Raw genomic sequence first — 19,440 nt, forward strand, 5'->3', positions numbered from 1 at the left:
ATGCTTGAGTGAAAAGGTGGATACATTCCAAGTTACCTACCAAAAGCCCTGGCTAAGGTAGGCTTCTCAGATGGCCCCAGAAAATCTCCAGGACGTTGCCCATGGGCTACAATTGTTTAGGGCGCCAAGAACCATAGGCATGTCGTAATTTGTTATGTACTTAGCAGTTACAGGCCTGACCTATGCCCCAGAGATTCCTCAGTACCAGCCATTGTAACGATTTGTTTTTTACTCTAAGACCTCTTGAAAAGTTCACTTACTATTTGTATGGATAATTATTCAAGATAGGGCAAAAAAGATGAAGCGATGTTTTCTTGGGGAGTGCCACCAACTGAATACCAATACCTCAAAATTTACAGCTTATAACACAACTTTTATTAGAAAAGTTATACATAACATAGCATCAACTATTTTCAAGAACAATATTAAACCTGATAAGCAACAAAAACCAGACTAACAAAATGTGTAACAAGAAACTAATGACCTTTCTATAATCAAACATTCAATTATCTACAATGTCTTTATACAAAGGGAGAAAAAACCATGGTTTACAGGCACATCATATTGAAAATAAAGCGGCAACAGCAATTTTATACAATTACCATTCTCAAGAAACTGAATCATCAAAACAGTAATTACGAGTTCACAGATTTAAAACATCTCACATAATTTAAAATTATTGGGTATACACTGAAGTCTGAGTGATTTTTGTTTTCCACAAAAGTGCCAACACTTAAAAGCTAGAACTTTTCAGTGTGTAATTTTGCCCTAAAATGTTAAGACATGTATTGATAATCGTAACAGTCACATAATTCCTGGTGCTATCTGATCTGTTAATATTAAAGCCTTTATTTGGATGTGTTTTTCTTCACTTAAATTATAGGAAACCGGATACTGGATTTCTGTTGCAAAGCTATTAGAGTTCCAAACACAGGAGTGTGCAAGCACTGGAAAAAATGATCAGTACTAAAACATAATAAATATCAGAGAAGCCATTAGTTTTTACAGCACTGTCTGCTTAAAGGTTAAGTCAACCAGTTGTACGATTTCCCATCAGTTTGTCCTTTCAGTTGGCATAGCAATTTCTATTTTCATGATCTGAATACTCAAATATATCCAAACATCTTTTTAAAACTTTGATTTATAGCTCCTGGAAAGTTATAAATGCTTTTTATATTCATTCTACGCTAAAAAGTCTATTTCTGCTCATGTTAGAGCCTCACTAAAACAATAGATTTCAGGATAGTAAGATTCATTAAAAAGGTTCAAATGGAATGATTTACCAAAAATAGGGCACTTTAAACCAAGTCCTATTTTTTTGTAGCTGAAAGGGATTAGTTACAGTACAATTTCACACAACCCCATGATCAAGTGTGGAATTATACTTTAAAACCTAAGAGGACAATCTCTGCTTTGGGCACCATCCCTAAAGCACAATGGTTACGAAGAAGACTGCCCGGTGCTGGTGGGAAAAGACGATTCACACTATAGTTATTAACTGTCAGGCATTTTTTCCTGAAAAGTTCTCCTTTACAATGCATTAATGGAGAACTAAGATAAAAACCCTGACTTTCCACTGCTACTCAACAGTATTATATGCGCCAATATTGCACAAATCGGTTCTGGACTGTTAAACTTGGGGTACTTGTTTTCTCCATCAGAGCACAAACACCATACAAGCAGTTTCCCTTAATTGATAAATTTAAAATACCAGAAAACATGAAGAAAGAGGCAGGGACTTTGTACACACAAAAATCTAAATTTTCTTGAAGGGTTCTGTGTGCCCTACACATGGGGGCAATTTGTACACACTAGTGAAATGAACACTAGCTATAATGCTTCTAGCTGCTCAAATGATGTGGAACCTTGGTCCGGGGGTTGCAATGATATCGCTGTACGGTTCTTCCTGTGTCAGCTCAATAGCCTGCTGCTTTTTAAGAACCAGGAAGCTGTAGAACTTTGCTGCAGCCTGCTTTCTGTTCGTGTTTCGACACAACTCAAGCAAACTGATAGACTCAGCTCCAGTTTTAGCAAGAGCTCGCTGAAATGAAAGGAAGAATTAAATGAAAATAATCTACACAATGAAGTAGTAATTTTAAAAGGATACTACTTTTGGATACTGAAAAAAGTATACTGTATATTCTGTTGGGGGCTAGGAGTAGATTTTTGAACAGTACCAGGGTGTTTCTCACATTAAAAAAGGCAAGGGGGCAAAGTTAACATTTGTTGGGGCAACCTAATATAGATGATTCATTTTTTCTAATTAATAAAATCAGTTCATCTATCAATTTCATCTAGCACTTACAGCTCTGAAAACTGTCAACTCTCCTTTGAATTTATTTTAGGAGACCTGAGCACCTTGCCTGGTATTTCATAGACACTCAAGGTATCTCCTCTGTATCTGACACATTAAGGCCCAAGGATAAATGACACTGTACAATGATTTGACAAATTTAGTGATTCAACCCATTAAATTTGCTCAACCAAAAGTAAGAAAATGTGCACACACAAAGGAGCTCTGCTTTGCAGGGTAACCACGGGAAAGTGTTCACCTGGATGCTTTCCAGGCTTACTCTTAGCCCAACAGCTTATGTATTAAAATAGTTTAAGGTGTGTGGTTTTGCAAAAAGTTTCACAAAAGGTTTTCTGGTTAATTTTTTTTTTTTTTTTTAAGGAAACACTGCCAAAAGCCTTTGATGCAATTTTTTCTCTAAGACTTTACCTGAAGACCATGAAGCATCTGCTGAGTCCTTTTGTTCCATCTTCTTTCCTCTTGATCCTGATCACCCCCTGAGGCATCTTCATCCTGAGTGAAAATGACCCCCACACAAAAACAAAAAACTGCCAAAACTGCTACAAAATGAAGCATTTCCGTATCTCCTGAAAGCTCTAAATTGTGTGCATTTTGACCAATGGAAAAATCACTTAGCATCTAGTTCGACATCCTTCTTAAATTACAAAAGAAAATCCTCTGTACCTGCAAGCAGTTAACTGAATATATGACTCTGTACTGGTCTATAAGTGTGTGATCTACACGGTCTGGTCCATGGACTATCGCTGGTTGGCGAGCTATGCATTACCGGCCCTTGCTAAGGTAAGAAACTTAAGCAAGGAAATAAACCAACTATGTCACTAAGCATACTGTTTATTTTAACTGAATGTATATTTATGTATATTTATGTATTTTTTTTGTAGCATGATTTTCTGGACGATGGTATTCCAGAAAATTCCTCATCTCACTATGGACCACTACCAAAGAGCCTGCAGGCTAGCAAAGATGAGTAAGTAATACTGTTCCATACAGTGTTTTAAAAGCAATGGGCTATAATTATAATACATATTTAACTGGAGTGGCGTGGCTGCCAGTCACCTGCCACCTACAAGACTGTCCTAAGTTGGCATGGGGCAACAGCTGAGATGCTTCCAGGCTATGCTGCAACTATCACCACATCCAAAGAACCAGGAGTTAATAACAGCTTAACATAGAAAGTATAATTTTAAATGCTAATTGAACACTAAGGCCGAGATACTCTAGCACACAGGCTGGAAGAGCTTTGGGGCTACATTCTGACTTTAAAACAGTATAAGGCTCATGTTAAGCACTAAATGGTTATGAAGTCTATGCTGGCATAAATTACAAACACGACCAGACGGTAATGAAAATTGGAAGAAACTTTAAAATATTTGACAGAACATCAAATAGAAGAATACACATTCTAATATACAACCTTAAAGATCCAGGAAAAGAGGGAAAGAAAAAACTTGAACAGCCAAAGCATGCCCCAGGACAAACCACTCCAGTCTAATGAAAAAGCAAAATCCACACAAATAGATTAGAGGCAGATGCTAATAGCTGACCACACAATAACAAAAGCAGCTCACAAACAATTCAGAAGTCAAGAAATCAGTGAAAGGGCAAGTCCCATGTCCTTGAAAAGCCCCCAAGGGACAAATAAGAGAGAACACAGCACATCTGAAGTTCTTAATGATGGTCTAGATCACTAAGAATTTGGCTAAGTTCTGCTTATATTCAAAATTTTTTCATCACTCTGATGCTCCACCACAATGAACTCAGCTCCAAGGTGAAAAATAGTAAGAGCTGGTTGAAGACTTTCGCTAAACCTAGAATGGGAATTTATTCATCAGATCTTTTTTTACAACGTTTTCTTACCTCCTCCTCTTCATCATCTTCTTTCTCCTTCTCTTTCTCCTTTTCTTTTTCTGGTAAAAGTTCTAACTCTGGAATTAATTGACAAATATTTGGAGGCTCTTCTGGGGGCAGCTCTACAGGAGGTATTTCCATCTGCTCTACCTGCTGAGGCTTAAAGCAATAAAGATAAGGCAAGTTCAGATGCACATTTCCAGGGTAGCTTCTCTTAACTATGCAAACATGCATGTAGTTGCTGCAGTTTTCAAAATGGAAAGAAATACTTTATCTTCACACTTCCTCATAATCAAAACCTGATTACACATCTTGTTCTTTTACTGTAAAGCCACAACATTAAAGTACTTTACAAAGGAAATTAATCCATTCATTATCTTAGAACAAAAGTGTTTTGTTTAATTCTATGTTAGGAATTTGCAAACAAGAAAAAACCCTCAACACTTTCTGTATTAGCATTTTAGGACTAAACAGAACCCACTGACTCCAGGGCAACGCAAAAGGGCTCGAACATTAATTAGCCTGGTACTGTCGACCACTGCTGTATAAGGGCTACTGCAACTCAGCCTGAGCTCGAAATAAGAGCCTTTGTGCTCTTCCAGCAGCAAATATTAGGAAGGAGGAGACTATTTTTCTGGGTCCATTTCTTGAATTTCTTTCTTCTCGGACTTAATACTAACAAACACATGAGAACATTAAAAGAGTGACAAGGGAACAACTACCCGGAGAGTGGTACTAGAGTAACCCACTAATTACTTGTTCCTGTTCCTGAACTCAAAAACGCTTTTTTTTTTACAACTCCTTACCATCCGAGGGCATAGAGAACTAGTTGTTAAAATTGGCAAAGAATATTCTTTTGCCAATGTCTTGATGATGGAGGCTGAACCAAGAGCCTAAGGTACCGAAAAGCCTCCCTTTGCCCAGAGTTAATTTATTCTATAGACTTAAGCTTGGGAAGCCTTAAACCAGACCACCTCCTTCCTTTATACTCAGGATAGGAACACGAAGTGAACTTAATGGTAGCCAGTCTAAATGAAGTAGCAAGACGTTGCTTTACCTTTTTTCAGCAACTGGATGAGTATATAAGATAGCCTAAAACTGCTTAGTATTAAAGATATACAGGAATATTTATAAGGAATAAACCAGAACACGGAAGAGAATAGAGTCTAGGAATAAACCTCTGCATATATGGTCAATTAATTTAGCACAAAGCAGCATACAATGAGGAAAGGACAATCTCTTCAATAAATGGTGTTGGGAAAACTGGACAGACGCATGCAAAAGACTAAAATGGATTAACGACTTGAATCTAAGACCTGAAACCATAAAAATCCTAGAAGAAAACATTGGTCCTGACAACTTTGGATTTCACACCAAAGGCAAAAATAAACAAGTAGGACTTCATCAAACTAATATATCTGCAAATCAGAGATTAATATCCAAAATATATAAAGAATGCAACACAACTTAAGAGCAAAACAAACTGATTAAAATGGGCAGAGGATCTGAACAGACATTTTCCCGAAGACAGCAATACTGATGGCCAACAGGTACATGAAAAGGTGCTCAACATCTCTAATCAGGGGCACGTAAATAAGAACCACAATAAAGCATCACCCAAAAAACAAGAGATAACAAGTGTTGGCAAGGATGAGGAGAAAAGGGGAATCCTCTTGCACTGTTGGCGGGAATGTATATTGGTGCAGCCACTATTTATCCAAAGGAAATAAAATTGCTATCTGAAAAAGGTATCTGCACTTCCATGTTCACTGCAGCATTATTTATAATAGCTAAGCTATGGAAACAACCTAAGTATCCATCAACACATACATGGATAAAGAAAATATGATATACGTGCACAACGAAATATCATTCACCGTAAGAAGGAAATTCTGCCTTTTGTGACAACATGGATGGACCCTGAAGGCATTATGCTAAGTGAAATAAATCAGAGAACGCTCAATCCTGCATGATAGATACATCACTTACATGTTGAATCTTAAGTATCTTAAAAAGCTCACACTCACAGAAGCAGAGAGTAGAATGGTGGTTACTAGGGGGTGGGGGAAACGAGTAGATATTGAAACGAGTAGATACTGGTCACAGTCAGTTTTGGGGATCTAATACACAGTATGATGATTACAATTAACAATACAGCTGTCCCTCAGTATCTACAGGGGATTGGTTTCAGGATCCCCTGTGAATACTAAAATTTACAGATGCTCAAGTCTCGTACTGCAGACAGCCCTCAGTATACATCCATGGATAAGGAGGTTCAACTATATACTATGTACTTGAAAGGTGCTAAGAGTAGATCTTAAAAGTTCTCGTGACAAGAAAAAAATCTAATTCTGTGAGGTGATGGATGTTAACTGAACTTACCATGGTAATAATCATTTCACAATATATACATCTATCAAATCATTATCGCACACCCAAAACTAATACAATTTATATATGTCAATTATATCAATAAAACCAGAGAAAAAATGTTCCATCTTGCTGACAAAGTTATTATTAGCAGGAAGTTTGTTTCATTTTACTCACAATGTACTTAACAGGTTCCATATGCTGCTTTACTTTTCTATCTAGACTGTCGGATTCACCGTGGGCTAATATGGGCTAATGTTTGAGAAGTAAAGTAAAAACCAGAACCAAGTTCAGAGTCAAGGAGTCCACATTAGCCAAGGATGCTCACTTTAGTCCACTGTGAAGCAGAGTCAGAAAAACTCCTAAGAACACCTCCCACTTACATGATATTGTGTTTTGATCCTCAGCTGTCATTCTTTCTGGACCCATTCCTTACTATTTTCTGCCCAAACCAAGACACTTCAAAAGGTCTCCTTAAATAACACTTGCTGTTACTAGGGATCTAAAACATTGCCCGCACACCCACACCCCAAACATCTTGGAGAGCTGTGCTTACAGGGATCATGGGTTCTGGGTCCATCTGTCCCACTTTTCGCTTAACTCCCTGAGGTGGTGGTGGAGGCATGGCTGACTCATCCAGGTTTGTTCTGCTGGTCTCCATTGACTCCTGGAGGCGGCTTGGCTCTTCCAAAATGGGCTCATCTGCAATCGATCATATGAAGAGGGGACAACGGTCATACAGTCCTCAACATTCTAGAACCATTTAATACTAATATGCTAAGACTTTCCCTAATGAAGAAGGCTGAATAAAACTTTACCTCCACAAAGGTTACTAAATTTATAATACATTTAAAGGTGGGAAGAGGTTTTTAGAAGGATACGTCCCACCTCCAAGGCAGGACAATCCTTTAGTAGACTATCACTCGGCCAAGTCCTAGACCTTTCTGAAAACAGAAAACTTCCCAGCTAACAAAGGAATCAGAGAATATAAGGCATGTATTTCCCTGTCCAAAAGTTTGAGAATACGTCTTTGTTCCTGATTTCTTTTACTCTGGCAATATACAGGTAAATTCTAAGCCAATGTTCACTGCGATCGTATCAGGGAACTATTCCAGTGGAACAGACCGATGACGTCACGCTGCTGCTGCTGAGGCTGCTGGTCCTCTCTGGGAACCTCCGGATTTTCGAATTCTTTGAGGAATTCATCCAAATTATCAGCCTCTCCTCCTTTCCTCCTTTTTCTAAGATCTTCTGGTACTAGTGGTGTAAGACAGCGTGTAAACAGCTATTAAATAAAGAAATAAATATCAATTATAAAATCTCTACTATAAATCACATGAACCGAAAACCTACCACTGGCATTACTATTTTCCATAAGTATGTTTTAACTATCTGTATATATAATTTAGCATGATTTCTACTTAATGCTATATTCATGCTTCATTCTACTTTATAATTTGAAATCCTCTATGTAAAAATTATTTTCACTTGCAATTTTAGAAAAGTTGAGAATGAAATTTTTAACCATTGTCTCATAACTTGGAGATAACCCTAAAGTTCTAAATTTATTTACCTGCATTTATTTTCATATTCATACACTTAAAACAATCTAACTGAAATCATACCCAACAGCTTTGCATACTGCCTTTTTCACTTAATATTGTACAGTAATTTCATTAACTATCATTTCTAGTATTTTTAATGACTGAATATTCCACTGAGTGGAAGTAAATATATATGTGCGTGTATATATATGCCACACTTGAATGATTCTTCGCTATTTTAAGTTTCTTTTAACTGTAAATAATAATTAATGGACATCTTTATAGAAGTGGCTTTTTCCATATTTTGAATTACTCCTTAAGAAAAATTCCTGACAATGAGACCACTGAGTCAAAAAAAAAAAAAACCACTTCAAAACCTTCTTCCAAATGATTCTACGATTGTGCTTCCAATATACAGCAGTTTTACCAAAGCCTTGCTGCTTTAAACACTTTATAGTAAAAATCAATTGGTTCTACGATGCCTCAGAACTTTGCTTTAGAATAGTCTGGAACCTAAAGTGAGCAGAAAGGGCCTGTAAGTGAAAAAAAACTCTCATAAAGCCAGATTTCTGTACTGTGGGAAAAGCAGAACGACCCCTTGTTTTAGCCAGAAAGCAACATCTAAAGATTGCAGACTGGAACCACAGTACACACCAAGGCAACAGAAGTGGTAATGTATCATAGAAAGTTGAGGAGAGAGAACTGTTATTAAAGACATCAGTGGCTTTTTAGAATAGTGAAGATTAATTCTACATCTTTTAGAAATGCAGGTGTCACTTATCATGATCTTTCAGATCAGGTTTATGTTCAGTATACTGTTGTTTAAGGGAGGGAAAAAAAGAGAAGATGCTATATCACTGAGCAATACCTGATCAAAAATGATTCAAACAGAAGTTTTTAAAGTTTATTTTAAAAAATGATCAAAATCTATATGAAATTTAAAATTCTGCAAACTATATTACCTTCAGTAGTCTGTTATTCCACAAAGGCTGAGCAGGTAAAGAGAAAAGTTTTTCCACTCCCCCGGTCTCTTTCCACATCATCAATTTCTTGGTGGGTGGCGCCAGATCCAAAGTAGTAACAATATCGGAGTAATCACTAAGCTGGGCTCTAATCGTCTTGCTATCCAACTCTTTGACACTGTCAACAATTAGCTTCCTCTTCCTCTTGGCTTTTGTTTCTTTGACTGGCATGATATAAGAAAATAAGGTCATTTTTTCTGAGGCCAGCATGAAACATACAACTACCAGATTTGGTCTCATTATATTCCTGCTTTTCTAAACACCTAGAAGTTAAGTTTTCATGAGGGTAGAATCTGTTTTAAGTGATATTTCCCAAGTACCATATAGAGGCTAGCGTACAATAGGTGTTCAATAAAAATTTGCTGAATGAATGAATGTTGACTTTTAGCACAAAATGAGCAAAATAATGGCAAGAGCCAATTCATTTTTGCCCATGTAGCTTTATATTGTAAACACATCACACTTGGTTCAGAGTTGGGCTCAAGTCCTAGGTTCTGCCGCTTATTAAGTGAGTGACCATTAAGAAAAGTTAACTTCATTTTGCTAACCTCTTCATTTTCTCATTTGAAATACGGCCAACCACTTATAGGGGATTGTAAAATATTTAGTACGATGTCTGACATAGATTGAAGACTCCACAAAAGGTTGCAACTACCATGATTTTTATTGGAAGTTACAATTCATGTATGGCAGCTGCACAAGCAGCTTGATAAAGTGAAACAAGCCCAAACCCAGTCAGATGAACCCAGAACTCCATCCTGTACACTTTTTGTATCCTCATTTCTAATCCTTACTAAACTCTTACAAAGAGGTAACATCATCTCAATTTCTTAAGATACAGAAAAGCTCATGGTATTAAATAAATTCCTCAAGATTTCATTGTCATACATGTTATATACCCCATAGGTTTTAAAAATATTCATGTGGTTCAAAATTCAAGATTCAAAAAGATGTTATACAGTGACAGCCTCTGTCCAGGCCCTGTCCTCCAGCTACTGAGTTCCCTTCCTTGAAATTAAAAAGTTCAAGTTTTTGTAACAGCTGGCTAAGCTCAATTATCCTATTTTAAACACTGCAGTTTATGTCCCTCTTACCTTGTTTATAGATCTCTGTAATATCTGTCAATAATATAGTATATAATTTACTTAATTACCCATGTTCCCCTATTATTTAAGTTCCACAAGGATAAAGACTTGTTCATTTTTATATTTTTAGTTCCTAAATATAGCTACACAGTAAGTACTCTTTTTAAACCAGAAGCCCAAATCAGAATTTTTGGTGATCAGATTCTAAGTAGGAAACCCAAAAAGTTAATCTTGTTTTACTTAGAAGTAATAACAGTAACTTGAATTATACTGTAAATGACTTATTCTACCCCATTGTACCCATACACCATGTAGAAATTTTAAAGTTTCTCATCCAAATTACATACTGCCTCTTTTACTCAGAAGCAGCACCCCCAATTAAATATGCTTTGCTGTGCTTCTTAATAAGCAGTATAAGAAAAATACTGATTTTAGAACCTTTGATATTTCCAGCTAAAAGTATTTTTAGATTTTCCCAGATTGTAGCCCAAACCATACACAGAAATCTAGAATTTTGGAAGATAACTGATCAATCTTGTACTTTACTGAAAAATGCCTTGCAATGCTTTCTGTTACACATGTGACCTGTTGGCATTTTTGTAACCCCCAAAGACTACGATATTTATTAGCAGAAAGCTTGTTCCATACTTTTATTTCACAGCAACTTGTAAAGATACTCTGTAAGATATTCGAATTGTAAGTGAATTAAAGTTTCCATAATAGATAACAAAGGAGAAAAGAAGTTTAGTTATATTTAAAATGAGCAGCAGATTAGTGGACATGAGCCAGAACTAGAAAAAGTTCTAAGTCGAAAAGTTTGTTTGCTCACCAGTGATATCAATAGGTTCCAAAGCAAACGCTTCTTCCTCATTTGGAACAAGTGTTGTTTGATCAGTCATAGTTGGCATCGGTTCGACAGGATCCACTGAATCAGGACTATCAGGCCCACCCACTGTAAAAGCAGAAATTTGGTCACAAAAGGCTTGGCTATTTAATAATATATATCCAGCAAATGAGGGGAAAAAAATCCCTTTGAATAACTGAAAGAAACCCACGGGTTCCAAAGAAAAAACACTTTTCTAGTTATAAGGAGGTCTCTCCAGTTGACCTATTGCCCAAAAAAGGGGGCGGAACACTGGGTTAAACAGACTCAATCATAAGCACTGTTTTTAAGGAGATTTACAGCTCATTAAAAGCTGAAACCTTTAGTTTTTGGTCTTCTACAGTAAATATCTTTTTGGATGCCATACGTCATGCCCAGGATCACTGAACATGAAATGCTTACTTGATACATTATCATCCTCATCCATGTCATCATGCGCAGGCTGTTCTGGCAACATCACCCCCGCCTCAGACAGGGCAGGGGGATCGTCAAAGATACCGCCGTCATTATTACTAATAAGTTTGTCATCTGAAATACGGAATGTAATTTAGTTACAATTTGAAAAAGAAATGCTAAAAGAACAATAGCCAATCACTGGAAAAATAATGTTAAAATGGATTAAATTAAAAAATTTAAATCTGTATTCATTATGCATCTGTTCTCTTCAAGGTAGTACACAAAAGTATAAAACACTTAACATATGAAAAAAATCTCTTAATTTTAAAACATATATTTACTTAAACACAAATAGAGCACTTCGAAGAATTAGTAAAACTTAAAACTCCAAGACAAGCAGTTTTAAACAAAATTAGGTATTGTTAAAACATTTTTAGGCTACAGGTTTACAGAAAACTTTTACTGAACCAACTGGTGACAATTCACACATATATACCTAGAGAGATGCTCAAGGCTAAGAATTAGCAACTGCTCTAAAACCCCGCAACTAAATAAAGAAATTATGTTAGAATAATCACCTTGTTGTGACTTACCTAATATACCACCATCATTTCCTTCTCCAAAATTGTCATCCTTATATTGGTCTTCATATTCTAAATGGTTAATCTTCTCATTCAGATTGCTGGTGCTCTGTTCAGGCTCTAATAGGAGGTTAGAAGCACCAGTGCTCACTAACATGTCATCATCCTCGAAAGCGCTACCTTCTCTCATTATTTCACGATCATCCATTCCAAAGTCACCTAAACAAATTTTAGTTGGTCATTAGTTGAAAAAAAGTTAGAAACATCACCGAATCAAAAGAAAATGGCTAATGATTTATTTTAATTATAATGTCACATTTGCTTACTGAAGTCTTATTTATCTTCGAATATTAAAACATCTAGTTTAAACTTTAAATCTTTATTATATTTCATAAACTGATTCTGGTGCATGAGAAAATTCAAATATAAGATCCAAATTTAGGTTACCCTAAATATATTACATAACATAATTTTAACATTATAGCTAGTGGCTAATGATTTGTTTCTCTATTACCAAAATCATTTTCTTGTAGAATACTGATGTTTCCAACTTCTTCTCTCATGGTTATCTCTTCCACTCTACTCTGGTTCAGGCTGAACTGCTGGGCCACATCGATGTCACTTTAAGAGAATTTCAAATACAATGTAGTCTCAAGTCTCATTGTAATGTATTTATAAGGGAACACACATCTCAATTCTTTATATAAGCAAGAAAAAAAACCATACATACAACCTATGGAGCCTAAATATTTAATATTAAATAAATACAATCCAAGAATCTAAATGATGTGGAAGTTAATTTGTATTTAAATTTTAAAACTGTTAATGACCAGCAAGCAAAATATAATATGCTGAAATCACTACATAAGGCAACATGGTATACAGCGCAAAAACTTAGAGATGCATGGGCTAGATAGGCATGGGTTTTCATCAGGGCCCTGCAACTTACAGGCTATGTGAACACTGAAGTTACTGGCTTTTCTGAGACTGTTTAGTACAAATGTGGAACATCATCAACCAAATTCAGAATGTAAATACTTCCAAACAAATCACCAGGTTTGTTCAGCAAATAAATGGCAAGGACAAACACACAAAAAACATGTAGCTCTGTTACAGGTTCTTACGAGAGACTTCTGAGACATATCAACCAAATGCAGGCTGGAAACTCTGTATAGACCGTAGCTGAAACAAAGCAGGGCGGGGGGAGCCTAAGCGTCAACTGGGGGCATTTGATTGCTGCTTGTATATTATATTAAAGAATTATTGTAATTTTTAAAAAACTGTGGTAGTGTTATGGCTTTGTTTTAAAAATTCCTTGCCTCTAAAGAGATACATTCCAAGGTATTTACAGATGAAATAAAATATTTGTTATTTGCTTTAAAATAATCCGTTGTTAGAAGGTCAATTGGAGAAATACAGCTGAAACCTTGAGCAATGTGGGATTTAGGGATTTTGACCCTGAAGTCAAAAATCCACATATAACTTTACAGACAGCCCTCTGTAACTGTGGTTCTGCATCCACTAATTCAACCAACCTCAGACTGTGTAGTACTGTAGCATGTATTTAGTGAAAAAATATCTGCACATAAGTAGACCCTCCCAGGTAAAACCTGTCTAAGGGCCAATGGTACACATGAAATAAAACTGGCAATATATTGATAATGAAAGAAGCTGGATGATCAGTACCTGGGGTTCATAATATTTACTAATCTCTCTACTGTTCAGCTATGTTAAAAAATTCCACCATAAAAATATTTTAAAAATAAAATAGGAGTATAAAGAAAAGGAGGAAAAAGTAAAGCAGCCAAATAGTGCCTAGCACTAATTAACACAATAAATGCAAAATAAATCATAAATTTACTCCTATAATTAAAAGTCAAAGATCATTTTTTAAAAGAGCAGACAAATTTGTCAAAAAATAAATGGGGATTGGTGGAGAGGGTTTCTCGGATAACCGTGCTACTCAATCACTTGGAAAGTGACAGTCACTTCCCTGTCATGGTAATCATAGCTGAATTCTGAAGACTTGAGAAGAGGGAAACATACCACAGTATTCTGCTGTAATGGCCATCTCTGTACAACTTTCTCTTCTTAAATGTTGTGTGACAATGACCCTTTCTTGCTCTTTATAGAAAGTTATCTCATATGTTTATTAAAAAAAGAAAAGAACAAAAATTGTGGCTGAGTATAGCTTGGCCAAGATGATAAACTGGTAGATGACTTTACTATATACCTCTGAAAAAAATCATGAAGCAACAGTTCAAGTTTTACTGATATCATTATGTAAAGCAAACAGCTAGGCTGCTGTTCAGTTTACACAATGGCCTAAGCAAATCAGAATTCTCTTAGCTGTGTTAAAGCTGGCATCTTCTACATGATCTTATAGAAGAAACACTTCTAGGTTATGTGTTTCATATTTATACGCTAAATGAAAGCACATGCATTCTAGCTACATGTTAACGCAATGTCAAAACATCCCAAGAAAACTATGCATTTGGTAAGCCAATAATGTTTTTTGCACACCAAGTCAAAAAAAAAAAAAGAAGAGACAGAGAGAGAGAGACATACTCTAAGTCAGGCAATGGCTGATCAAAATCATGAAATTCTTCAGGTAAAGTAATAGCATTGTAAGCAGCTTCTCGATTTTCCTCAGGCAGGTCAACAACACCTGGAAAAGAAACGGTAAGCTTGAAGACCTGTGGCTACACCAAAAATTATCAAGGGGTCAAGGAAGGTAAAGTCAGTATAGGGAGGGAGGGAGACACAAAAGGGAAGAGATATGGGGACATATGTATATGTATAACTAATTCACTTTGTTATAAAGCAGAAACAAACACACCATTGTAAAGCAATTATACTCCAATAAAGATGTTAAAAAAAAAGTATAATTTCTTAAGGTTATTTTCCAGAAGGTTGATAATATTTGCAAAGTACCACTGAAGCTCAAGTACTTTTGTTTTTTTAATAATCATTAGCCACATTACTTGTGTTACAAGAGGTCAAAGCACTAATTATGCATTAAACTGAGAAGTCTTTAAAAGGATGTATCAACAAGTAAATAAATATTAATAACAGTTTTCTAAATAAGCATGAAATTTATGAGGAAAAGGAATGACTGCAAGAAAATACCCCAAATGTTAAGAGGAACTGGTTATTTTAGGAAAGTGGGATTAAATTATTTCAATTTTCTTTACATTTTCCCCTATATTTTTCAAGTGGTCTATAATAAAAATGCATTGCTTTACAAGATAAAAAGAAACAAAACATGTTATTTAAGCAAAATACACTTAGTAGCCACATGTAAGAAACCATCGGCCGCTGCCTAAATATTTTACTTTTAACCAAATCTTAGATGTCAAAGATTTCACTATTTATATATTAAAATAAATGGAAGTATAAGACTATAACAACAGTAGAAATTACGGTATAAGGCATCTCTCCTACACATTGAGATTATTTTAATCAGAATAAAATTTTGTCAATGCTTTAAAAAATTATACAATAGTAATTATCTATGCAGATGCAAGTTTGGTTGCTAGAGTCCAATTTAGAATTAACTATTACCTAAAACAAAACAACAACGAAGAACTATAGAGAACATTTAATAAAGTCTCAACAACTTAAGCTAAAAGTGAATTTGATTTTAAGACTACACTAAGGGCTTCCCTGGTGGCGCAGTGGTTGAGAGTCTGCCTGCCGATGCAGGGGACATGGGTTCGTGCCCCGGTCTGGGAAGATCTCACATGCCGCGGAGCGGCTGGGCCCGTGAGCCATGGCCGCTGAGCCTGCGCGTCCGGAGCCTGTGCTCCGCAACGGGAGAGGCCACAACGGTGAGAGGCCCGCGTACCGAAAAAAAAAAAAAAAAAAAAAAGCATACACTAAAATTATTCAGGAAAAAATTAAAAGTCTAATATTTCCTTTCCTGAGCTTTTTAAAAATCACAGAACAATTAGTTTTCCACACTTCAACCTCTGATGATTGCTGAAAAAGGGGTTAAAAGAAAAAGGCAACTCCAAAGGATTAACAAAAAAGGTGTAACTGTCATAATTCCATATGTAGAACAAAAATAAAATCGGTTTTCTCCCTTGAAACACTGCCTCTCTAAGCTCTGCCCCGTTTTTAAGGGGTTCCCTGTACTGCAATTAAAACAAAACAAACTACGCTCATCTAGCATATTTGCTTAGCAGTTTTTAAACTAAACACGATTAACTCCAAAGTTAAAAACAAAACAAAGAAGTCAACAATACCTGGCCGAAAAGCCATCTTTATCTTAATGAATGCTTCATTACAGTCTGCCAGGAGATATTTGGCTTTTCTGTGATAGATTCGAACTACTCCCAGTAAGAGATGTCCTGACGTTCGGAGTGCCATCTTCACCTGTGAATTAACATTACTCTAATTTATAAAGTTAATTTTCTGGATTTAGAGACTACTTCAAAGCTTGTATGTTGTGCAATTCACAGGCAATTTATATCTCTCCATACTTTTAACCATTTATTTGAAGTTACCTCACAGTCATGTATATTTTATTTCTCACTGCCTTTACCTGTAAATTTCCTGAGTATACCCAAAGAATAGACTGGCAGAAATTCATGAATGAATATAGATGTGAAGGTAGCTATGAAGCAAGTATTAAGGCAATCCATGAACTGTTGTCATTAGCACATTAAGAAGTATGTGGCACTTTTGGTTGCCAATCTAGAGTCATTGCTCCTTGCTGGCTAACTGAACTCTGAGTTTATTTGGGAAGTGAAATGTCCCCAGTCTTGAAGGATGACTGTCTCATTCTTCTCTGCTGGTGCTCGTTTTTGAGCGGGCATGTAACCCAGTTCAGCCAACGAGAAGTTGGCTTGACTGAGCCAACTTCTCAGTCAAGTAGGTCAGAGAATTTCTGAGGAAGATTTTCCCAATTAAAACAAAACAAAACAACGAATACCCCTCCCTTCCTTCTCCCCTTCCTGCACTGTGAGTAGGTGGGGCCTGTAGCTGCCTGCAGTACCCCCGTAACTGCAAGGCTGTCTGCATGAGGACAAGAAGCCATTAAACTAAGAAAGGTGAGTCCTTGGATGACATCTTTGAACTGCTGAACCTAGATCTTCCTATTTCTAAACTTCTAGTTAAATAAGACTGTTAATTTCCTTATTGTTTAAGCCACTTTTCACTGAGTTTTTATTACCTGACTCGAAAGCATACTAACTGATAAAGGATAATGGTATCCATCTTTCTTCACAAGAAAATACATTCCTCAGCCTGTATTTTATCAAGGTAGATCTTGATCAGTGCTTAGGGGGATCCAGTATGTGGGATGAGACAGAGTAGTTGGAAAAGAATGAGAGAAGTAAATACCCAATCTAAATAGAATGATTCAAAATTCCTCTGGTTATAATAAGAATTTTTTTTTTTAAGAACAAGAAAACATGAGCTCAACTTTACCAGATTGTTTTCCAGATAACACCATAAAAACATCAAATTTTTAAGTAGCAAAGAAAGCTGTTAAATATTTGCTTAAAGTTTAAATTATGCTTAGTACACTATGTTCCTTATAACTTACAAATACAATGTGTTGTCTTATTTAATATGGGTACTCTCTATAGCAGTCTAGAATCCGATTTACAATAACTCTCAGGCTCTATATTTATGGTCACATCTCATAACAGCATAAATTATGAAGTTTAGTGTTATAAATTCTTAAGTATCTAAAACTGTAATAAATTTATAACTAAATCTAGGACTTATCTGATGATAAATCCCTGATATGAAAAATAATACCCAATTAAAATACTGCTCATAATGGAAAATGAGAATCTCCCTTTATGGTGTAGTCTTAGGAAATTTAAAATTACTGCTGACTGCACCTTCACCTAAGAAAAAAGGAGGGAAAAAACCCCCAATCTTGGCATGCCATTACCTTGTCCAGAATTAGCAACTTTTAAAAGGTGGTGTTTAAACAAAAACATGGAGATACAGAGAAGAGAGTAGTGGTTACCTTAGGAGAAGGGGTGGGGGAAAGGCAAAATGGCTAAAGGGGATCAACTGTATGGTAATGGATGAAAACTAAATTTTTGGTGGTGAGCACACTGTGGGGTATACAGAAGTAGAAATATAAAACCTATATAATGTTATAAATCAATGTTACCTCAAAGTAAATTTCTTAAAAATGCAGATAATAAAGAAGTCACCTCATTAAATAAAAAGGTGGTGTTTGGGCCAAGTCTTTCTTTCTGGATTAGTTTGGTTCAGAGTTCAGTCCCAGAATAGGTAAAATGAGGTGTGGCATTTTTGCTGTTGAACTAGCTCATGTTAAGAGTGGAGGTATAATCAAGAACACAGGCTATACATCCAAGGAAAACTCTGATCTGCAGGGATTTAAGAGGGGCTGTTCCAACCAGAGACGGAGAGGGGAAGGGGGGAGAGAGAACGCATGCAGCTGCAAGGAGCAATTTGTCTGCCACTTGTTCTAAACGACTAAACCAACATTTCACCCACAAGAACTGCACAACAAAAGCAGACATTAGAAATTTTCAGGTCAGTTCACCCTGTGGAGATATCTATTGTGATATATTCTATCACAATAAAACAAAATCAATCAATCAAATAAAAACACACTTAGAAATGGTTTTTAAAGTTGTAGTGTCCCTAATGGGGTACAAAGTACTCTGCACATATTATGAAAAAGTTTGTTATCCTTTTAAGCCAAATCACCCCCAATACTTGCTTATGGATGTTAAAGTTAGCCACACTTAGCAATTTCAAGAAAAGAGTTCAATTTCTCCTTTCTCCATTCACCTAACTCAGTAAGCAGACCTATAAAAAGAAAATATCATCTTCTCAAACAATTCCACCAGCAGTGCACACTGGTGCAATTTCCCCACAGAACAATTGTTAATGCACATCAGAAATCTTAAATAAGTATATCACCTGCTCCAATAATTATATTCCTAAACATCAACATTAAGGAAAGACAGAGAACAAAAGATTTTACAAGTAACAGTTACTAAATGGCTGTTTTTTAAAAAGAGGAAAACAAAAACTTGTAATCCTACCACCTAGAGAAACCTTTAGTAATATTTTAATATGCCTTCTAGGCTTTTATATATGCATAAACACAATTTTTCTTTTTGTGTGCATGTGTACACAAAAAACTGTATTATATTGTTTTGTAATGAGCCTGCAGCCAGGAAAAGCTCTGTTCATAGCATTATCATAATTTTTAATGGTTGCATTATACAGACCAGAGGAATTAAATTCAAAAAATTTGGAAAAAATATGGATTACTTCCCTCCCTCCCAAAAGAAGCTGGTCAAACAAATCATACACAATCAAAATGATAAATTTCAGGTCCATAATCCTTTATATGAAGTCCTAGGGGCCAAATGTGTTTTGGAATTCAGAGCTTT

General features: G+C 35.9%; 1 protein-coding gene across 3 annotated transcripts in view; it reads right to left on the reverse strand.

Annotated features, from left to right (window-relative positions):
- Positions 1 to 352: 352 nt before the first annotated feature.
- Positions 353 to 19,440, reverse strand: part of RAD21 (RAD21 cohesin complex component) — a 28,060-nt gene continuing 8,972 nt past the window's right edge. For 2 of the 3 annotated variants that reach the window (XM_019932099.2, XM_073794677.1), the window contains 12 exons: positions 16,291 to 16,420; positions 14,612 to 14,711; positions 12,558 to 12,664; positions 12,056 to 12,262; positions 11,469 to 11,594; positions 11,013 to 11,135; positions 9,039 to 9,262; positions 7,658 to 7,817; positions 7,089 to 7,234; positions 4,172 to 4,321; positions 2,723 to 2,806; positions 353 to 2,041 (listed from right to left, as the gene is read on the reverse strand). In XM_019932099.2, the coding sequence (XP_019787658.1) occupies positions 1,850 to 2,041; positions 2,723 to 2,806; positions 4,172 to 4,321; positions 7,089 to 7,234; positions 7,658 to 7,817; positions 9,039 to 9,262; positions 11,013 to 11,135; positions 11,469 to 11,594; positions 12,056 to 12,262; positions 12,558 to 12,664; positions 14,612 to 14,711; positions 16,291 to 16,420 (1,749 nt within the window). In that variant the 3' untranslated portion in view covers positions 353 to 1,849. The remainder of the gene's footprint in view (positions 2,042 to 2,722; positions 2,807 to 4,171; positions 4,322 to 7,088; positions 7,235 to 7,657; positions 7,818 to 9,038; positions 9,263 to 11,012; positions 11,136 to 11,468; positions 11,595 to 12,055; positions 12,263 to 12,557; positions 12,665 to 14,611; positions 14,712 to 16,290; positions 16,421 to 19,440) is intronic. The other variant, XM_019932101.2, reaches the window with a different exon arrangement.

The sequence above is a fragment of the Tursiops truncatus genome, chromosome 17 (assembly GCF_011762595.2).
Source record: "Tursiops truncatus isolate mTurTru1 chromosome 17, mTurTru1.mat.Y, whole genome shotgun sequence".
Taxonomy (NCBI): Eukaryota; Metazoa; Chordata; class Mammalia; order Artiodactyla; family Delphinidae; genus Tursiops; species Tursiops truncatus.